Source organism: Scyliorhinus torazame, chromosome 1, assembly GCF_047496885.1.
Source record: "Scyliorhinus torazame isolate Kashiwa2021f chromosome 1, sScyTor2.1, whole genome shotgun sequence".
Lineage (NCBI taxonomy): Eukaryota > Metazoa > Chordata > Chondrichthyes > Carcharhiniformes > Scyliorhinidae > Scyliorhinus > Scyliorhinus torazame.
The window spans coordinates 88,168,674-88,191,336 of record NC_092707.1 but is presented as its reverse complement, the minus strand read 5'-3'; the positions used below and the strand labels follow the sequence as shown (position 1 = coordinate 88,191,336).

The 22,663-nt window shown below is 44.3% G+C and overlaps 1 protein-coding gene across 6 annotated transcripts in view; it reads left to right on the top strand.

Moving 5' to 3' along the window:
* LOC140409371 (citron Rho-interacting kinase-like) overlaps positions 1-22,663 on the top strand; it is a 334,921-nt gene that overhangs the window by 184,787 nt on the left and 127,471 nt on the right. For all 6 annotated transcript variants that reach the window (XM_072497833.1, XM_072497819.1, XM_072497829.1 and 3 more), the window contains 9 exons: positions 1,226-1,321; positions 1,732-1,848; positions 2,524-2,633; positions 9,026-9,200; positions 10,630-10,827; positions 11,800-11,853; positions 14,390-14,587; positions 16,909-17,102; positions 18,363-18,498. In XM_072497833.1, coding sequence (XP_072353934.1) covers positions 1,226-1,321; positions 1,732-1,848; positions 2,524-2,633; positions 9,026-9,200; positions 10,630-10,827; positions 11,800-11,853; positions 14,390-14,587; positions 16,909-17,102; positions 18,363-18,498 — 1,278 coding nt within the window. The remainder of the gene's footprint in view (positions 1-1,225; positions 1,322-1,731; positions 1,849-2,523; positions 2,634-9,025; positions 9,201-10,629; positions 10,828-11,799; positions 11,854-14,389; positions 14,588-16,908; positions 17,103-18,362; positions 18,499-22,663) is intronic.

The following is a 22,663-nucleotide window of genomic DNA, read 5'->3' as shown; positions in this document are numbered from 1 at the left end:
CCTGAAAAGGAAATGAGTCTCCTAAATGTGCTTTGTCTGCTCCAGTGTTCTTATGGAGATGGTAAGAAGTCTTACAACACCAGGTTAAAGTCCAACAGGTTTATTTGGAATCACTAGCTTTCAGAGCGCAGCTCCTTCATCAGGTGAGTGAAGAGGTGGGTTCCACAATCTCATATATGAGTTTGTGGAACTCACCTCTTCACTCACCTGATGGAGGAGCTGCGCTCCGAAAGCTAGTGACTCCAAACAAACCTGTTGGACTTTAACCTGGTGTTGTAAGACTTCATACTGTGCTCACCCCAGTCCAACGCTGGCATCTCCACCTTATGGAGATGAACAACTTCCTCCCTCTGCTCTGCCACAAGCATTTCTAACCACTTCTGTCTTTGAACTCTCTTTATTGCAGCAGTCTGCTTTTTCATCCTCCACTCTGGATCCAGTCCTGGGATATCATCTTGTCATTAAGGCCATGTTTCTAACCAGTCTTGTCTTTTGACTTGATATCATAGAATTTTTTTTAATCATTGAATTTTCAATGCAGAAGGAGGACGTTCGGCCTGTCGAGTCTGCACCGGCCATTGGAAAGAGCACCCTACTAAAGCCCACACCTCCACCCTACCCCCGTAACCCAGTAGCCCCACCCTACCTTTTAGATACTAAGGGCAATTTAGCATGGCCAATCCACTTAACCTGCACCACTTTGGACTGTGGGAGGAAACTGGAGGACCCGGAGGAAACCCACGCAGGCATGGGGATAACGTCCAGACTCCGCACAAACAGTGAACCAAGCTGGGAATCGAACCTGGGACCCTGGAGCTGTGAAGCAACTGTGCTAACCACTATGCTACGTGGTGTCCACATATTTCAGTATCCAGTGTATTGCTATCCTATATTGATTAGATAAAGGTAGCTCATGTTGTGTTGATGTGCTGCCTGAGGGTGTATGCTACCTAGTATTTTTGTGCATGAGTTGCCTGGGGGATATTTAAATCTTTACTGGGTCATTTATTGACCTTTGATACTACAATTGAGTTGCAAGACACTACATATAAGGTACAAGACAATTATGTTCTGAAAATATTTGATGTCTGATGCTTGATTCAAAAATCGGATAATTAAGTTTCAGCTCCATAACGATTGTGACATGATACTCCTACCTGTCAAAGTCAGCATATAAGCAAATTAATTTGTTTATTCCATTGTATCCTGCTCTATTCTGACACAGGAGTTGGAGGAGAACTGGTGTGAGGCCCAGGCAACTGCACAACGCATGGAAACCAACCTCCGACAAAAGGAACAGCTCTATGAAGATAAAATGAAAGTAAGAGACAGAAAATGAATAATGGAAATTTGATTCTGTAGCAAGAGAAGCAAATATATCATAATCTTCTCGGGGAGCTGATACTGAAGTGTTCATCAGTCCAGTTTGGAGCAATGCCTTGTGTGAGCAGCAGTAGCTGTGCAATTTTTGCCAATCATCTTCATCTTTCCTTTCATTCAATCTATCACTAATCTTCAACGTAGAGAAAGCATTTTAGCTGAAAGCTGCCAATGGGTTTGAGTATTTATTCCTTTAATTTGAATGAAGAAAGGGGTTGGGATAAGAACATTTTCAGAATGGTACAAAATGAATCCAAGTTTTTCTCCCCATGACTTCTGAACAATGTTGTTTGTCATTATTTGCAGAAAGCACCCATCTTCTGTTCTTATTCGTGTTGTACTTTTTCCTAGGTTATGGAAGCGCAGATGAAGATGGGCATTGCGAATAAGGAGTCTTTAGACGATTCTCGCCTCCGGCATGAGGAGGACTCCCGTAAAAAGTGCAAACTGATAGATGATCAGAAAGCGGTATGTGAGAAACTAATTTTAAAACACAGCAATGAGCCACTGAAAATATTTAGCTCTGACTCTGAAGAGAAATTCAAAAATCTAATCAGCTCAATTTGCGCGGCACGATGGCGCAGTGGTTAGCCCTAATGCATCACAGTGCTGAGGACCTGGATTCGATCCCGGCCCCGGGTCACTATCTGAGTGGAGTTTGCACATTCGCCCCGTATTTGCTTGCGTTTCACCCCACAACTCAACGATATGCAAGGTAGGTGGATTGGCCACGCTAAATTGCCCCTTAATTGGAAACAAATAATTGGGTACTCTAAATTTATAAAAAGAAAACAAAATGTTCAATTTGCTGAGAAAATTGGCTTTTATCAATATGGCTGGTTCTCAAAATGGACTGCGTTTCTCAAAATAGTATGCTTTCCCCCCTTTGGGGCGTTTGTTTTTTTTGGGAATGTATTTTTATTCAAATTTTTAACATTTTAATATTCAAAACACCTAACATTACAAAGTAAAACCAACACCAACCCCTCCCCACAGCATCCTAACCCATCACCCCTCCCCCAGCAGTCTACGGTAACCAGCCCAATGAAATGTATATCCCTGAAATGTAGTATATCTTTCTGTCTTCTTGCTCTCTGTTGTCTTCTTCCACTCTTAATCTGACTATTGCATTTTATATTTCAGACTATCAATGCTATGGATTCCAAGATAAAATCTCTGGAGCAGAGGATAGCAGAACTCTCTGAGGCGAACAAACTTGCAGCAAACAGCAGCATCTTCACTCAGAGAAGCATGTGAGTGTTGAAATGTGTAACGCCACCCTGTGCAGGTGCACAGTCATTTCCAGCCCATATACCCCCAGAGTCACAACACAAGTAAATTAACCAATAATTCTTCTAAAAATATCTTACTCAGCTTCTCCAGGCTTCACATCAGCCTGTTCTGCAGAGCGTTATCAGATTCTGGATTCTGTTTGCATCAGCCTTTCTGTCGAGAGAGCTGGTTCCTACAGTGACGTTTTGGTGAGACTTAGCTGGTTATTTCTGGAGAATACAGATTGGGGAAAAAAAGAGATTATCTCTCTTAGCTGCCAAAGTGAGAGCTCCTTGGGCCTTTGAACCGCTTCAGTGGGATCAGATCCAATCACGACCTGTTACTAGGCAGAGCACAGCCCTTTTGGCCAGTTCATTGGCTATCAGCGAAATCAATCAAATCGAGCCATTGCGCATCTCTCCTGCTTGAATTAAAGGTGGAGCCTGCTTTGCCTTAAGGTCACGTGTCCATTAGTCATCAGTGAATCAAAAATGCAACAGCAAAAATAAAGGGAAAATAAGGGAATAAACAGGAACAAATAGGAAGCACCCGTACAAATGTTAAAGTCTGTGCAATAAATACATGGGTATAGAGTTAATTAAATTGATAGATTTTGGTTTAATTGTCAGACTGAAGCCATTTATTTACCTTCCTTTTACTTGATCTTTGCAGTTGATTTCTCCTAAAATGTTAATTGAGCAGAAGGTAGCTTTTAATCTATGTGTGTGGTAAGACCTGGCAGGAAAGATTGGCACCAACTATGCAATCAAATCTATTAAGGCAGATGAAAGCAAAGGGAGAAATAAATCGAGAGTAGTATGTTTGTTGAGTGAGCAGGAATGACACATATTGACCTTCCTCCTCCTGGATTTAAATCCAGTCTAAATTAGGGTTTTGTATGGAATGAGTCGCTCTCACTCCAGCTTTAGTAGTCATAAACATGCTGATTTGTGTATCTAGCTGAAAAATGGGCAGGATGTTGAATATGATTGCCAAAAAACTAGTTACGGTTCTGGGCGGCACGGTAGCACAGTAGTTAGCACTGTTGCTTCACAGCATCGGGGTCCTGGGTTCGATTCCCGGCTTGGGTCACTGTCTCTGCAGCGTCTGCATGTTCTCCCAGTGTCTGTGTGGGTTTCCTCCGGTTTCCTCTCACAAGTCCCGAAAGACGTGCTTGTTAGGTGAATTGGACATTCTGAATTCTCCCGCAGTGGGACGACTAGGGGATTTTCATAGTAACTACATTGCAGTGATAATGTGAGCCTACTTGTGACACTAATAATGATTATTATTATAAGGTGGGCATTTTCCACGCCCGGGAATGACAAGGGGGGTGCAGAGAATCGAGAGGGAGTCCCAAAACGGCTTTCGTGCCGTTGGGATTTTCCGCTTGATTTCCCTGTCCCCTGACATAATGGGATAGCTGCCATAGAAGACTGGAACCATATTATAACATATTATCATATACATGTCGTGGCCTTCCTGCTGTACCAACCCTCCACATATGAGGGTTGATAATTAGTCAAATTAGTAACCTTAGAATCATAGAAAAGTGACAGCACAGAAGGAGGTAATTCGGCCTATCTTGTCCATGCCAGCTCGAGGACACCCAGGTGCACTTTCTAATCCTACTTTCCTGCACCCGGTCCAATGCCCTGTAGCTTAGAGCACTTGAGGTGCAGGTCCAGGTACTTTTTAAAAGAGTTTGTGGTCTCTGCCTCCCCCACCAACTTGGGCAGCGAATTTCAGACCCACTACCTTCCGCGTAAAAACGGTTCTTCTTCATGTTCCCTCTGCATCTTCTGCCTTGAATCTTGAATCTTGTGTCCCATGGTTCTAGAATTCTGCACCAAGGGAAACGCTTTGATCCTGTCCACCCTATCTTTTCCCCTCATAATTCTGCACCCCTCAATTAAGTTACCCCTCTGCCTTCTTTGTTCCAAAGAAAATAACCCCAAACTATCCAATCTCTTCTCATAGCTACACTTTTCTCCTCTGCGCACTCTCCAGAGCAACAACGTCCTTCCTGTAATGTGATAACCAGAACTGCACACACTATTCCAGTTGTGGCCTCATCAGTGTTTTATACAATTCCAACATTCTATCCTTCCTTTTATATTCTACACCTCTGCCAATGAAGAAGAGCTTTCCACATGCTTTCTTAACAACCTTGTCTACTTGAAATGCTGCCTTTAGGGACCTGTGTACTTGTACGCCAAGATATCTCTCTTCATCTTCGTATATTCCCACTTACTGTGTACCCCCTATAACTGTTTGACCTCCCTAAATGAATGACCTTACACTTCTCTGGTAAATTCCATCTGCCATTTTTTTTTGCCAACTCCACTAATCCATCTGTGTTGTTTTGGAGATTATAGCTATCCTCTACACTGGCCACCATTCGGCCAATCTTTGTGTCACCTGCAAATTTCCCAATCATGCTCCCCACATTTACGTCCAAATCGTTAATATATAACACAAACAGTAAGGGTCTCAACACCGGGCTTTGTGGAACATCACTTGAAACAACTTTCCAATTGCAAGGGCAGCCATCGACCATTGCCCTTTGTTTCCTGTTACTCAGCCAACTTTTTATCCAGTTCACGATATTGCCCTGCATTCCATTGGCATTCACTTTCTTGACCAATCTGCCATGTGGGATGTTGTCAAACTCCTTGCTAAAATCCATGTACACAACATCCACTGCATTTTGGGCATTAGGGCAGCATGGTAGCATGGTGGTTAGCACAATTGCTTCACAGCTCCAGGGTCCCAGGTTCGATTCCCGGCTTGGTTCACTGTCTGTGCGGAGTCTGCATGTTCTCTCCATGTGTGCATGGGTTTCCTCCGGGTGCCCTAGTTTCCTCCCACAGTCCAAAGATGTGCAGGTTAGCTGGATTGGCCATGCTAAATTGCCCTGAGTGTCCAAAAACTGTCCTTCGTGTTGGGTGGGGTTACTGGGTTATGGGGATCGGATAGAGGTGTGGGCTTGTGTAGGGTGCTCTTTCAAAGAGCCGCTGCAGACTCGATGGGCCGAATGGCCTCCTTCTGCACTGTAAATTCTATGATTACCTTCATCAAACCTTCTTGTCACTTCCTCAGAAAATTCGATCAAATTTGTGAGGCAAGACCTGCCTTTTTATGTGACAGTTAATCCTATCTCTCAGCATTGATTCTTCTAATTTGCCCACCACTGACATAAGACTAACTGGCCTATAATTGATCGGCATTTCCATTGATCCCTTTTTAAACAATGGTACCACGTTTGCATTTCTCCAGTCCTTCGATATCGGCCCCATGTCCAGTGAGGATTGGAAAATCATCCTTGGAGCATCTGCCATCTCCTCCCCGACCTCAGTAGCCTCAGAAACAATTCATCTGGCCCTGGTGACTTATCAACTTTCAAGGATTTCAATCCTTCGGCTATATCCTCTCCCTTTTATGATTATCCCATTCAGTATCTCAGTGTTCCTCCTGATCTACTGTATCTGCAACATCCATTTCCTTTGTAAACACGGAGACAAAATATTAATTAAAAACCCTTCCCCAGTCTCAGCATCTATACACAAGTTCACCTCTGATAGGTCCCACTTTTTCCCCTAACTACCATTTTACCATTAATATATTGGTGAAACATCTTTGGGGTTTCTTTAACTTTACTTGCTAATCTTTTTTTGAGCCCTCTCTATGATTCCCTTATTTCCTTTCGTCCCTGCATTTTCTATACTCGTCTAGGCTATCTGCAGTGCTTAGTTCTTAATGCTTATCGTCTGCTTTCTTTTTCTATTTGACCTTCTCTTGTATTCCTCTAGACAAACAGGAGCAACGTCTAGATTTGGCTCTACCACTTTTATTTTTGGAGGGGACATGTCTACCTTGTACTGTCTACTTTCTACCAATAAGCCTAATTAAAAATGTACAAAGTCACAAAATGTAATTTCAAAACACATTGATGTGCAATGGAGTTCAAATTTGTCATTCGATCGCCTTAAAAGCAGTGGAGTTGATTGCTGGCCCACAGCACCAGCCTCTGATTCAGCAATAACATTGACATTCATTCCAAGATTGCCATATGATTATATGACTGGTGGTGGGAATGGAAAAAATGTCACACTGGTGCATCAGATGTGCTTTTCTGAGATTGTAACTGTTTGAGGAACACGTTGGGCCTGAGCTGTGGAAGTGGAACTGTAGGAAGACCAGAGTGTTTACTTAATTAAGTAACACACATTAAGGATAGCAGGACAGGTGATGTGTCAAGGCTGCAGCATGTGGGAGCTGTTATCCAGGAAAACACCTGCTGTTTGCACCTTGAGGAGCTTCATCTCCGAATCATTGAGCTGGAGGCTGAGCTGCAGGCGCTGTGACACATCAGGGAGGGGGATCGTTACCTGGATGCTTTGTACCAGCAGACAGTCACTCCACTTCAGAAAGGGTCTTCTGATTTGGTCAGTGGTCAGGGACAGGCATGTAACTGTGAATGAGGCAGGTAAAGGGACCCAGAGGGCAGGAGTGTCAGCCTCTGCAATTGTCCAATAGGTTTGAGGTTCTCTCAACTTGTTTGGATGAGTGGAGGGCTGGAGGGTGGATTAGAAAACTGACCATGGCGACCTTGGTACAAAAAACATTCAAGTGGTGGGAGCAGGAGGAAATGTAGCGGTAGAAGGGGATCGTACAGTGAGCGTGATTTACTCTGTTCCCTGCAGTAAAGAGCATGAGTCCAGACAGCTGTGTTGCCTGCTTAGTGCCAGGGTTGGGACATCTGCTCAAAGGTGGAGAAGACTTGGAGTGGGAGGGGGCCATTTCTGTACACATGATATAGTTGGAAATAGGAAAGAGGTTCTGCATAGAGAGTATGAGGAGTTGGAACTAAATTAAGAAGCAGAACCTCAACCGTATAATCTCTGGATTATTACTTGAGCCACATGCAAAGTGGCTCAGCTACCAATGTGGGAGAAGTGGGTTCCGGTTTGTGGAGCAATGGCACCAGTACTGAGGAAAGTGGGGCTGAACTGTTGGGATGATCGACACCTGGGACCAATGCTGAAACCAGTGTTCTTGTGAACTGCATGCCTAGGAAAGTTGAGAGGACTTTAAACTAAATAATGGGGACAAGGGATCAAATGATGGTAGATGTGTTGTATCAAGGAGATGAGGGAAGAGACCAAGATATTAATGTGGGAAATGATACACAGATTGTGACAGGAAGGGACAGAGTGCAAGTCTAAGAGCAAATCAGCAGATGAGGCTAGAGGTTATGAAAATAATAGAATAATAAGGACAACACTTAAGGCACTAACTGAATGTATGTAGCATTGGACAAAAACAGATGAATGATCTAATAGCCATGACAGAGATATGAGGACAGGATGGCATAGATTGGGACCTGAATATTGAAGGGTATCTGACATTTAGGCAGGATAGGAAGTGAGAAAACTGTGGAGGATTGGTTCAGTTAATTAAAGATGACATTAACACAACACAGTAACTTCATTGAAGCCTACTTGTGACAATAAGCGATTATTATTATGTTAGAAGGTTGATCTAAGTTCAGGAAACCAAGATACAGAAGCGGTTTGGGTAGATGAGAAGAATGATAAAGGCAAGAAGTCTCTTTTGGGAGAGGTGTGTAGGACCCCCAACAGTAATCACATGGTAAGGCATGTCATAATATCCACTCATGTATATAATGAGATGCAGACAGGCAGTGATTGACACACAGGATAACCAATGAACACACACGACACATAACAACCATCATCAGACAGGATACCACCACTATAAAGCACACAGGGCATTAAGACTCTCTCTCTCTCTCTCTCTCTACAGGACACAGCTACTGAGATAGTAAGAGTACACAAGCCAGTGAGCACTATCACCATGAGGTAGAGAGTTAGTCTGGTCAAGCCAGTAGGAGGTTATCAGTTAGATTGATAGAGTGTCAACTCACAGCAGACTGTACAGCAATCAGGAAGTTCAATAAAACAGTGTTGGACCATCTCCTGTGTCAGAAGCCTGTTTCTCATTTCACTGCATCCAGTTGCAGTCAACGTTGAACCAACTTACTAAACACATCAGGGCAGGATATCAAAGAAGAAATAGTGGGAGTTTTTCAGAAAGGTGATTGCGGGAGATGCTGTATTAATGTAAGTCTTTCTCTTTTAGCTGGATTGCTAATTTACAATGTGAGGAACAGTGTAAGTGAGGGGCAAATGGAAAATGCCAGATAAATAAACAAAATGAAAGGCTGTTTAAACCTTGGTAAACAATTTGAAGGATGCTCCTTGGCCAACCACTGTCCTTTAGCCTGGCTAACTGCCGTGTACAACTATTGAACATATTTGTAATTGCAACTGTCTAAATTTCATCACAGGAAGGCACAGGAAGAGATGATTGCAGAACTCCGGCAGCAAAAGTTTTACTTGGAGACTCAGGCAGGGAAGCTGGATGCTCAGAACCAGAAACTGGAGGAACAAATGGATAAAATCAACCAGGGTGAACAAAGCAGAAAAAGCAAACTACTAGAGGTTGAGAGCAAGCTCAGAGAGGTGAGAGTACACAAATGACAATAACATCCAAGTTAACAACCAGTGTGAAATTCGTATTTGAATTGATGAGTGGCAAGTAACATTCACGCCACACAAGTTCCAGGTAGTGATCACCTCGATCAAGAGAGAATCTAACCATCTCCCCATGACATTAGCATCACTGAATTGCTCCACCATCAACAACCTGAGGATTACTATTGACCAGAAACTTAACTAGATCAGCCATGTAAATAATGTAGCTACAAGGCAGGTCAGAGGCTGGGAACACTCCTGCCTCCCCAAAGTCTGTCCACCATCTACAAGGCACATCCGGAATGTGATGGAATGCTGGCCTCTTGCCTGCAGCTCCCACAACACTGAAGAAGCTTGACACCATCCAGGGCAAAGCAGCCCACTTGATTGACCCATCCATCACCTTAAACATTCACTCCCTCCACCAGTGGCAGTACTGTGTACCATATCCAAGATGCACTGCAGCAACACGGCAACTCTCCTTCAGCAGAACCTTCAAAACCCAATACCTCTACCACCTCGAAGAACAAGCGTAGCAAATGCATGGGAACTCCACCACCTGGAAGTACACCATCAGGCCAAACACCACCCTGACTTGGAACTGTATTGCCATTCCTTAACTGTCGCTAGGTCAAAATCCCGAAACTTCTCCGCAACAATGCTGTGTGTGTACCTACCGCACATGGACTGCAGTGGTTCAAGTCAGCTCAGCACCACCATCTCAAGCAATTAAGGGCAGAAAATAAATGCTGTCCTAGCCATCGACACCCTCATCCCACAAAACAATAAAAAAACGATGTTAATAGATGTCTGTTATTTGGTTTGTAATAGCAGTCGTGGTTTTGGAAGCTGATATTTGTACCGGTGTAAACTCACCAATCATTGATAACAGTGGGCTTCTACTTTGATGACTAATCATCTTTAACCAATAAAGACCCCACAAAGAAAGGAAAAACTGTGTAAAACTCAGAATTTACAACAACTTGTATTTGTGCTGGGTTTTTAATGTAATTAGAAAGCCTTCAGGTGCTACAGAGTATGCTCGAGTCTGAGATATTAGGGCAGATGACCAAAAGCATGGTCAAAGAGCACTTTAAAGACGGAAGGAGAGGTAAATAGATTTAAGGAGGGAAACCAGAACTTGGGGCCTTGGCAGCTGAAGGCATGGGCACCAATCAAGAGGCTGAAAATAGAGTATAGCTATCTGAGCTGTGGGGCTGGAGGAGATTAGTGATGGTCAGGGGTCACGCAACGGAAGGTTTTGAAAATAAGGATAAGAATTTTTAGGTTGTGGCATTGCTTAAAATGGGAGCCAAATTTAGGATATAAGATGCCATCTGGTAATACTATAAATACACCAATTCAGTTTGTTTTTCCTTGTAAAATTAGTACAGATTACTTTTGTGCTATTCCACAGGTCAGCTTGGAACATGAGCAGCAGAAATTGGAGCTGAAGAAACAAGGGAATGAATTACAGCTGGCTTTGCAGGAAAAGGAGGCTCAGATTCGGAATCTGCAAAGTACAAAAACTGCCCTGGAGAACCAGGTGCAAATGGCCAAGGCAGAGCTGGAGGAGACCACTGCTGAGGCAGAGGAGGAGATCCAATCTCTGAGGGTCAGTGGCATCATCGTGCCTAATCTAAGTGCAAGTTTAAAAAAAAAAAAATTTAGTGTATCCAATTCATTTTTTTTCCAATTGAGGGGCAATTTAGCGTGGCCAATCCACATCTTTGGGTTGTGGGGGTGAAACCCACGCAAACACGGGGAGAATGTGCAAACTCCACATGGACAGTGACCCAGAGCCGGGATCGAACCTGGGACCTCGGCGTCGTGAGACTACAGGGCTAACTCACTGCGCCACCGTGCTGCCTTTCTAAGTGCAGGGTTGATATCAGCTGTTTATTTTTAGAATATTCCCTGGATGATGCCGTTCGAGACTTTGGAAAGCTGTGCAGTAGGAGGAAAATTCAAATTTTCTGTCATTTGTGAAGTAACCAAGGCAACAATCCGTTTCTGAGCAGGTTCTTTAAAGTGCCGTGGGCATAACAGGACTATGAAGTGCGTTTTAACTAGAGATATCTTTGCCAGTGTGTAATGTCTGAAACCATCCCTGACATTTGAGGGAGACTTTGACTAAGATCAATGCACTGTCTAGCATAACAGTCATTCTGTGTTACTTCTGATTTAGCCTTTGTGATAATGTGAATACTGCCCACAAATCACTGCCTCCAATTATTTAGTCATGGAATGCTGCACCCTGTTATCACATTGGAGGAAATGCTACACAAAATGTCTACGTCCATCTGCGATATTTGATGTATAAACATAGGTAATGACAGGAGCGAACAAGTTAAATCTCACTTTCACATATGGATGGATTGGATTTGTTTATTGTCATGCGCACCAAGGTACAGTGAAAAGTATTTTTTTGCGAGCAGCTCAACGGATCATTAAGTACATGAAAAGAAAGGGAGATAAAAGAAAATACATAATCGGGCATTATGTGATAAATCAGTACAACACATTGTTTATGATATAGTAAAGCTACTTCGTGAAACCTTGTGTTAATATGTTTCTCTTTCCTCAGGCGCACCGTGATGAAATTCACAACAAGTTTGAAGCCCTTCGAGAGAGTTGCACTGTATGTACTGAGCACTTTAAACAGCTTCCTCTCATTGCAAACCTTTGTGCTAACAGATTTTTCATTGTGTTATTACTGAAATGTTGGACTGATCAAGGAATCTCTGTCCTAGAGAATGGAGTATATAATGATGTCTAACTATGTGCTTTAACTCAATGCAGCTGTCTTTTTTATGGAGTTTTTATTATTCTTTCATGGGTTGTGGGTGTCGCTGGCCAGCATTTATTTCCCATCCCTACTTGCCCTTGAGAAGGTGGCAAGTTACCTTCTTGAACGCTGCAGTCCATATTGTGCAGGTACGTCCATAGAGCTGTTAAGGAGCGAGTTACAGGATTTTGACCTAGCAACAGTGAAGGAATGGCACAATAGTTCCGAGTCATGATAGCGGGTGGCTTGGAGAGAGGATTCCATTCAGTGGTGTTCTTATGCATCTGCTGCCCTTAGCCTTCTAGGTGATTGAGGTTATGGATATGGAAGGCACTGTTGAAGAAGCCATAGTGAGTTGCTGCCATGCACCTTGTTAATGGTGCATATTGTTGCCATTGTGCACTGATGGTGGAGGGAATGGAAAATGATGGATGAAGATAATGGACAGGATGCCAATCAAGCAGGCTGGATGGTGTCAAGCTTCTTGAGTATTGTTGGACCTGCACTCATCTAGGAAAATGAAGAATGGTCCATTACACTCCTGACTTGTGCCTTGTGCCTGGAACATACCTCTTCATTCACCTGAGGAAGGAGCAGCGCTCCGAAAGCTAGTGACACCGAAACAAACCTGTTGGACTTTAACCTGGTGTTGTAAAACTTCTTACTGTGCCTTGTAGATAGTGGACAGGCTTTGGGGAGTCAGGAGACAAGTTACTCTACACCGTGAACTCTTTACCTCACCTACTCTTGGAGTTGCAGTAATTATATGGCTGGTCCAGTTCAGTATCTGGTCAACAGGAAGTTAATAGTGGGGAATTCAGTGATTGCAATGCCATTGAATGTCATGGGCTGAAGGTTGGATTCTCTCTTGTTGGATATTTTCATTGCCTGGCACTTCTGTGGTGCGAATGTTACTTACCACTTATCAGCCCAAGTCTGAATGTTGTCAGGTCTTGCTGCACATGGGCACAGACTACTTCAGTATCTGGGGAGTTGTGACCTGTGCAATCATTGACAAACTTTCCCACTTCTGACCTGATGTGAGGAAGGTCATTGATGAAGCAGCTGGGAACGGCACGATTTGGATTAGGCTTGACTGAGTTCCAGAGGTGAAAGTGCAAATATGATAAATCGTTGCACAGCATACTTCCCAGTGTTATATTTGGGGTCTTTCTCAGATTACGTATATATTTTAAGTACCTCCGACCCAGCACTCAATGACTTTGAAGTTATCTTGACTAACCTCAACACTAAACCTCAACACCAAAGTTGATCTTCTTGTAATATGACTAGGATAAGTAACAGGAATAAACCTTCCTGATCTATTTTATCTTCTTTGATCAGCCAGTGCTTCTGCAGGATTCATTTCCTGACTTCAATAATCCTTGAGAATGTCACAAGGCCAGACCTGCTTTTAGGTTTATACTATCAATCGGATTTATTGAACAAATGTGCAAATGAACAAATAAGAATAGAACACGTATTTTTGTAAAAAGTGTACTAGGACTTAAAAGGAAAATAAAAGGTTGCAGTGCATATCCTAAATTACTGTTCTTTGGAGTCAACTTCTGAGTTGCATAGTGATCCTTCACATTCCCCCCCCCCCCCACCATCACCAAATAAACTGCATTAGCATTTGAAAGTTTTAAGCAATTCTTTGAATTAATTTTCACTCATCCCAGCTTGTGTCTATTTCCTCATCTGTCCTGTGCTTGAAGATGCATGACTAAACTAATCACACAAGTCTGTGGTTTTAATGAATGTGGTGTCACTTTGCTCCCTTCCCCCAAGTTATACTGGAAGCGGCTGGGTTCAAGGTAGTTTGGGTTTGAAATTTTTTGCCTTTCATTCCACTTGACCCAAAGCCACCTGTTTTTGGCGGGGGTTGAAATTTCCCTGAATGAGTCACTGAAATTTGAGGGTCCCAAAAGTGAACAGGCCATATCCATTGAGCTTTGGGGAGGAAGTTTCGGGTAGTAAGATGACTGTATATTAGGCATTAAAAGACAATTTCCAGGCTTTGACGTGTGGTTTCTTTGCTGGGATTTGAGGCTGTCATTGCTGTGTGAGGAAATGTGTGTTCAATGGAGGGGAGGCAGGTCCTAATTATTTACTTAATGGACACTGAAATTATTTACTCAATAAATTGACAAGTGAGTGAATTGTAACAGAATGAGATGAAAGGATAGAGTATATTTGGTGAATTAAATATTGGAATTAATGATGCTTATTTAATAAAATGAGCGAGAACTCAGATTTTATTCAAATGCATTGAATTCCTAAATATCATGCAGTGATTGTCAGGTTGTGCTGGGGACATGTCTTTTTGGTCACGCGTGCAAACACGCAAGATTAGGCTGCTTATGTGATCCTGTTGTTTCTGGAACAGGTCATCTCTGATCTGGAGGAACAGTTAAACCAGCTGAGCCAGGAAAATGCTGAGATGAACAGCCAGAACTACTTCCTGACCAAGCAGCTCGAAGAGTTGTCGTGTGTTGGAGATGAACGAGCCCAGCTCCGGCAGGAAATGGGCAGGATGCGCCAGGAGCTATCTGACCAAGAACTTCAACTCAGTAACCAAAAACAGGTCAGCGCACACGAACTGCCAGTGATTAATTGATCTCAACATGCTCTTCAAACTTTCTAGCTATTCGTCATGCCTATTGATAGATTTTTTTAAATTATAAAGACATAGAGGTAGTGGATACAATGAACATATCTGCTTTGAACCATCAGAGCTTGAGTTCTTCTATGTGATTGTTTCGGAGACCTTGGTATTGACTCGAGGCAGTTGGCGAATGTTAAGATTGACCAGTTTATCAGTCCCAGCAGTCAATCTACTAACGTGTCAAGAGGGTAGCCAGGGAAAGGGTTGGCCCACTGAAGGATAGGCAAGGGAATCTATGTGTGGAGCCAGAGGAAATGGGCGAGGTACTAAATGAATACTTTGCATCAGTATTCACCAAAGAGAAGGAATTGGTAGATGTTGAGTCTGGAGAAGGGGGTGTAGGTAGCCTGGGTCACATTGTGATCCAAAAAGACGAGGTGTTGGGTGTCTTAAAAAATATTAAGGTAGATAAGTCCCCAGGGCCTGATGGGATCTACCCCAGAATACTGAAGGAGGCTGGAGTGGAAATTGCTGAGGCCTTGACAGAAATCTTTGGATCCTCGCTGTCTTCAGGGGATGTCCCGGAGGACTGGAGAATAGCCAATGTTGTTCCTCTGTTTAAGAAGGGTAGCAAGGATAATCCCGGGAACTACAGGCCGGTGAGCCTTACTTCAGTGGTAGGGAAATTACTGGAGAGAATTCTTCGAGACAGGATCTACTCCCATTTGGAAGCAAATGGACGTATTAGTGAGAGGCAGCACGGTTTTGTGAAGGGGAGGTCGTGTCTCACAAACTTGATAGAGTTTTTCGAGGAGGTCACTAAGATGATTGATGCAGGTAGGGCAGTAGATGTTGTCTATATGGACTTCAGTAAGGCCTTTGACAAGGTCCCTCATGGTAGACTAGTACAAAAGGTGAAGTCACACGGGATCAGGGGTGAGCTGGCAAGGTGGATACAGAACTGGCTAGGCCATTGAAGGCAGAGAGTAGCAATGGAGGGATGCTTTTCTAATTGGAGGGCTGTGACCAGTGGTGTTCCACAGGGATCAGTGCTGGGACCTTTGCTCTTTGTAGTATATATAAATGATTTGGAGGAAAATGTAACTGGTCTGATTAGTAAGTTTGCAGACGACACAAAGGTTGGTGGAATTGCGGATAGAGATGAGGACTGTCGGAGGATACAGCAAGATTTAGATTGTCTGGAGACTTGGGCGGAGAGATGGCAGATGGAGTTTAATCCGGACAAATGTGAGGTAATGCATTTTGGAAGGTCTAATGCAGGTAGGGAATATACAGTGAATGGTAGAACCCTCAAGAGTATTGAAAGTCAAAGAGATCTAGGAGTACAGGTCATTGAAAGGGGCAACACAGGTGGAGAAGGTAGTCAAGAAGGCATACGGCATGCTTGCCTTCATTGGTCGGGGCATTGAGTATAAGAATTGGCAAGTCATGTTGCAGCTGTATAGAACCTTAGTTAGGCCACACTTGGAGTATAGTGTTCAATTCTGGTCGCCACACTACCAGAAGGATGTGGAGGCTTTAGAGAGGGTGCAGAAGAGATTTACCAGAATGTTGCCTGGTATGGAGGGCATTAGCTATGAGGAGCGATTGAATAAACTCGGTTTGTTCTCACTGGAACGAAGGAGGTTGAGGGGAGACCTGATAGAGGTCTACAAAATTATGAGGGGCATCGACAGAGTGGATAGTCAGAGGCTTTTCCCCAGGGTAGAGGGGTCAATTACTAGGGGGCATAGGTTTAAGGTGAGAGGGGCAAGGTTTAGAGTAGATGTACGAGGCAAGTTTTTTACGCAGAGGGTAGTGGGTGCCTGGAACTCGCTGCCGGAGGAGGTGGTGGAAGCAGGGGCGATAGTGACATTTAAGAGGCATCTTGACAAATATATGAATAGGATGGGAATAGAAGGATACGGACCCAGGAAGCGAAGAAGATTGTAGTTTAGTCGGGCAGCATGGTCGGCACGGGCTTGGAGGGCCAAAGGGCCTGTTCCTGTGCTGTACATTTCTTTGTTCTTGGTTTGTTCTTTGTTTGTGTTAACGTGAACAGTCTGAACATCAACTAGCACTGAGAAATCAAAATTAAAAGAATAGTGTTGATTTTCACAGATGATGTTTTAAACCTATGGGGAAATAAACATTTTGTACACTTTCAGGTGAAATTTCAGTTTAGCATCTTGAATACTGGAAGAAACTGTGGCATTTATTGCTCCATTATATATCTGACACATTCCCTCATTCAAATAGACCTTTTCAATCATGCCTCTTTTATTCCATTTCTCTTTCAGACTATAGAGACACTAAAGACCACCTGCTCAATGCTGGAAGAGCAGGTAATGGATTTGGAAACATTGAATGATGAACTCCTTGAGAAAGAAAGGCAATGGGAAACTTGGAAAGTAGAGTTTGAAGAAGAAAAATCACAACTTGAGCGGCGCATCCAAGAAATGAAGAGGCTACTGGATATGGAAAAGCAGAGCAGGTACTGTAATGTAAGAGGAAATACTGAGCTATGGATAGTGCATGGTGTAGTGGATAATTGAGTGGGTATGGATACTGAAGCAGGTATTTTAATATTGTTAATAGTGTACCAAGGAATCAGAACTATACTGATCAGATCCTAGGAAGGTCATTTGGTACCAGAGCCATGTTGAATTAAAGAGTCGGTAACTACTTTCCAAATCATAGGGTAATTGTGCAGGGAGTGACAATTGAGGGAGCAGATTTGGGAGTTGAAACTGAAGATTAGGGGGGAGAGAAATCCTCTTTCCTTGATATGGTATCACAAACAAAATGTGAATTGTCGATGCAACGTTCTTCCCTAAACTGCAGGAATCATTTAAATTCACTATTTTCAATCCAAATTCTGTTTGCACTGTTATAAATAGAATGTGTCGTGGCTAGTCGTGATTCATGAATACATCTCTGCTTGTGAGTTATCCAGGCCTCTATTGTGTAGATATTTCATAAAAGTCACGGTTGTCATGACTGCTACTGTTGATTATCAAAATGTTCTAATGATGCTTTTGGAGCTGAATGCTTAAATTATTAAAATCCATTTATCCTCCTGCCTCCAATCCTATTTAAACAATTGAACTTCTTTCATTTTTAAAAAAGAACAAAATATTTCTTGATAGCTACGATTTTCTTTTCTCGTCTATTTTACTCTACACTCAGAATGAATGTACATGCATTTTCTATTTATGTACTTGCTCAATGTGTTGTGAAATTTATGGACGTCTCTTGCATTACCTAGAAATATTTAAATTATGCATTGTCACTGATTCCTTGGAAAAGACAGTAATTCCAAGCTTTTCCTGCAGTTATTTTTAGAGTAGTAATGTGTGGGGAAAAAAATGACATTTATTAGTTGTCCAAGGAAGAATGTTTTAGGCAGTTAGAGATCAGCTCACACACTTGCCCACTCTTATGGACCTCATCTACTAAGCGATGGAGAATAAGCTATTACCAGGAAATGTTAATCAACAAGCCTGGAGAGCTTGCCTGTAACACATATTTTTGTGTTTCAGTTCTATGCCAGTATATGCACAATCAGGCCCAGCTGCTTCATGTTTCCTGCCCAGTCAAGGTCACTAATACATTAATCCTCCCAGTTTACTGCTAGGATGTGTTTCCCACACTTGTGCAGCCTTGTCATTACGTGGTTACTGATCCAAAATGGATGTGTGAAAATGGTGCATTATGGTTTTTTTTTCTGGTTCACTTTCCTTTAATTTCACAGAATGCGTGCAGACCAGCGTGGCAGTGAATCCCGTCAGGCTGTGGAACTGGCTGTGAAGGAACACAAAGCCGAGATCTTGACCCTACAACATTCTTTGAAAGAGCAGAAACTGAAGGCTGAAAGCCTTTCAGACACGGTGAGTTTCTGCCCGTTAGGTACACCTGAATTTACTTCAGGACATTACTTTAAAGGCGTGTAACACACTTGCTAAAGTCTGATTGCAACGTCAAATTGCTCAGATAAGCAGTTCAGTTTGGCTGGTCAACAACATGATGTTTATGAGATAGTATCAAAAAAATGATAAAATTCTTGTCAGAATAATGCTAATGGCGTGCATTCTCTCTACTTATATTTGTGGCAGTGTTTCAGTAAGAGACGTGATACAGACTCAGCTTTTCAGATTACCACATATTTATGATGGTGTACTCTTGACCTTCCATCACAAAAACAAAATCACGGAAGGAACTTTTTAAAAAAAAAAAAGATAAACCTGGGTGATAAGTAATTGCCCAAAATACAAGTTGAAAGAGTGGTGGAAAATATTAGGTAATTTAAGAAGTATTGGTTAAGTGGCAGCGAGCTTGTACTGTTGGAAGTGTGTGATTCGAAGAAGGGGAGACAAAGATAAACAGCTCCACGGTTTGGAAGCCATGGCGAAATGAAGAATATATGAGGAGCTTTGGTTTAAGTGTAAGGAAGAAAAGCAACACGTGGGGTGGTATATTAAAAACTCGAAGCAGCAGCAATGCAAAATTCAGAAGTCCACTAGCATTTCATGGGAGTGAGAAAATGGTCACTTCTCAGACGATAGGCTTTTCCTTCTATCCACCTGAGATGGCATTCTTAGTTATGGGACCTGTATTCAAGTGCTGGTTATCTTGTGTGGACGATGAAATGTTTATCATGAAAGTGCAAGCAGGCTCTTCGAGACAGCTTTAGCAGAAAAGAAGATGCAGGCATTTTGTTTGAGGTGAGAAGAGAATGGATGTCAGTAAGGGAAGACCCAGTAAATGTGAGAAGGGAGATAACTGTTGTGTGTGTTTCAAGTGTTCAAGAAGTTGTGAGCATTGTGTGTGTTGACTGATGGATGTTAAGTGGAATGATCCACAGAAGAACATATGGCATTTGATGATGAGTGAAGCATGCATTGAGTGGGCGACAAGGCTGAGCTTACGGAACTCTGATAATTGGGACTGAGACACAGATAATGTTAAAGGAGAATCCATAAACGTGGCTTTGGGAGAAGTATAACCTTTATTTTAAAGAATTATGCACATCTGAACAAATTTTGGCTTTGGAAAAGTCCACAGTAATGGCCAATGATTAACCAAACTGAAACCAGAGTGTGGATATTTCATCACATAGACATAAAAAGGGTTTTCTATATCAGAAACAGCAACCTGTGGGTGGGAAACATAGGGCGGGATGCTCCACTCCTGCGCCGAAGTGCCCACGCCTTCGTGAACGCCGTCGAGGTTCACGCCGGTGCGAAACGGCCCCTATCCCGATCAATTCAGGGCCCGATAATGGGCTAGGAGCCGTGCCGCCTCATCTACACGCGCCAGGCCGTGTCGCTGCGTAAAGGCAGCGCCGCATACATGACGCGGCCGGCGCCGCATAACTGGCGTCACCCGTGCATGCGCGGGTTGGCCGGCGCCAACCCGCTCATGCGTGGTTGCCGTCCTCTCCGAGTCAGCCCCGCAAGAAGATGGCGGACGGATCTTGCGGGGTCGCGGAAGGAAGGAGGTCCTCCTTCAGAGAGGATGGCTTGATGATCGGTGGGCACCGATCGCGGGCCATCCCACATTTGAGGTACCCTGGTGCAGGATCCCCCCCCCCCCCCCCCCCCCAGCGTTCCTGCGCTGTTCCCGAAGGCAGCGAACAGGTGTGGACGGCGCCGGGGGGAACCCGCCGTTTTGGGCTGGCCGCTTGGCCCATCCGGGCCTGAGAATAGCAGGGGTGCCGGAGAATCGCCATTTTGGGTGTCTCGGGCGATTCTCCGGCCTGCGGCCAGTGGAACTTGACAAGGCCGTTCCCGCCGCTTGGGAGAATCGCGGGAGGGCGTCGGACCGGCGCCGCGGGAAATTTTGGCGGCCCAGGCAATTCTCCCAACCGGCGCGGGAGTGGAGAATCACGCCCATAGAATCCCTATTGTGCAGAAGCAGGCCATTCGGCCCATCGAGTCTGCACTGGCCACTGCTCCAATAGAGCACCCTACCTAGGCCCAATCCCCTGCCCTATCACTGTAACCCCACCTAATCTTTGGACACTAAGGGGCAATTTAGCCTGGCAAATTCACCTAACCTGCCATCTTTGGATTATGGGAGGAAACCGGAGCACCCGGAGGAATCCTACGTAGACACTGGGAGAATGTGCAAACTCCACACAGACAGTCATCAGAGGTCAGAATCAAACCCTGCTCCCTGGGCTGTGAGGCAGCATTGCTAACCACAGCACCGCTGTGCCACCCAATGGAGCAATTTCTATGTTTTGTGTATTTAACCAGACAACTGGCTCAGTGTCTTCTCTGATATCCGTCAACATGATCTAAGCTCTATGTAGCATTAATCAATCCGCATGGGGCTGTGGCATTACTTAGGCCAGCATGAGAAATTTAGTGATTTAGCTGTGGAGTAGCAGTTTAAAATAAACCAAGAATTGTAGCTTTCTTCCTTATCCTACTCTCCTCTCCCATGGTTTCTTTTTCTACGGTGAAAATTGTCAACTCCATGTAGATGTTCCTAATAGGTGAGAGGCTGATTTATTTCCTCTGCTATGTTTTGAAAGACATCCTAACATGCCCTCTGCAAAAAGGGATGTTTGGTTGAAGCATGTGTTGACTCATTATTTCCCAGCTTTCCTATAACTCGCTTTGAAAGCATTGCAATCTCATCTCACAATAGGACATTATATCCTGGATACTATCAGTGCTAAGGGAAGACAGGTATGGTGTATTCATGTAAAAGGCTGGCCTGATGCAAAGGAAAATATTCTGGAAGTTACCATGTCACACTTATGTCATGCTTTTTTTCTTTCGTGGAATGCACATTGATGCAATCTGGGGCTCAGACTTACTTCAGAGGAAGAGGCACTCGAGTAGCCAGTTTGTCAGTTGTCTGGATGAAGAGACAAAATTAGGCAGAAGCTGCTCCCATCCCCATCCACAGGTTGCTGTATCTGATATAATGTCGATGTGTTGAAACCAGCACTCTGGTTTCAGTTCGGTTAATCACTGGCCATTACTGTGGACATTTTCAAAACTAAAATTTATTTAGATGCATAGGATAAATTTTTCAAAAAGGTTATTGTCGGGGGCCTTGACCTTCCGCCGTGATCGCCTCAGTCCCGGCTGTGGTGTGGGCACGGGTGTCGAGACCTGCGCATCCGGGAGCGTGTTGTCCTCTTCTTCACCCAGTTGTTGAGTCGGTGAAGGGGGGGTGGTGGTAATGGTCGCCGGTGGGCCTGCGGGTGCTAGTTCGTGAGGTAGGTGGGCAGGGGTGGGGAAAAACGGTGTAGGGTCGGGGGTGGTGGTGGTGATGGTCGCTGGGGAGCCTGCAGGTGCCAAATCCCGAAGGGAGACTGTGTCCTGTCACCCGTCCTGATGTGCCACGTAGGCATATTGTGGGTTTGCAAGGAGGAGCAGGACCTTCTCGATGAGGGAGTCGGATTTAAGGCTCCTCGCATGCTTCCGGAGGAGGACGGGCCCTGGGACTGCCAGCCAGGACGGGAGCGAGACCCCGGAGGTGGATTTCCTGGGGAAAGCAAACATACGCTCGTGAGGAATCTCGTTGGTGGCTGTACGCGAGAGCGACCGGATGGAGTGGAGCGCATCGGAGAGGACCTCCTGCCAGCGGGAGACTGGGAGACTTCTAGACAGTAGGTCCAGGAGGACGGCCTTCCAGACCGTCACGTTTTCCCTCTCCACCTGTCCGTTTACCCGGGGGTTATAGCTGGTCGTCCCGCTGGAGGCGATGCCCTTGCTGAGTTGGAACTGACGGAAACTCGTCGCTCATGAAGGAGGATCCCCGATCACTATGGATATAGGCGGGGAACCCGAACTGGGTGAAAAGACTGTGCCGGGCCTTGATAACGGTGGCAGAGGTCATGTCAGGGCACGGGATGGCGAAGGGGAATCTTGAGTACTCGTCAACAATGTTGAGGAAGTACATGTTACGGTCAGTGGAGGGGAGGGGCCCTTTGAAATCGATGCTGAGGGGCTCAAAGGGGCGAGGGGCCTTTACCAGGTGTTCTCTGTCTGGCCGATAGAAGTGCGGCATGCACTCCGTGCAGACCTGGCAGTC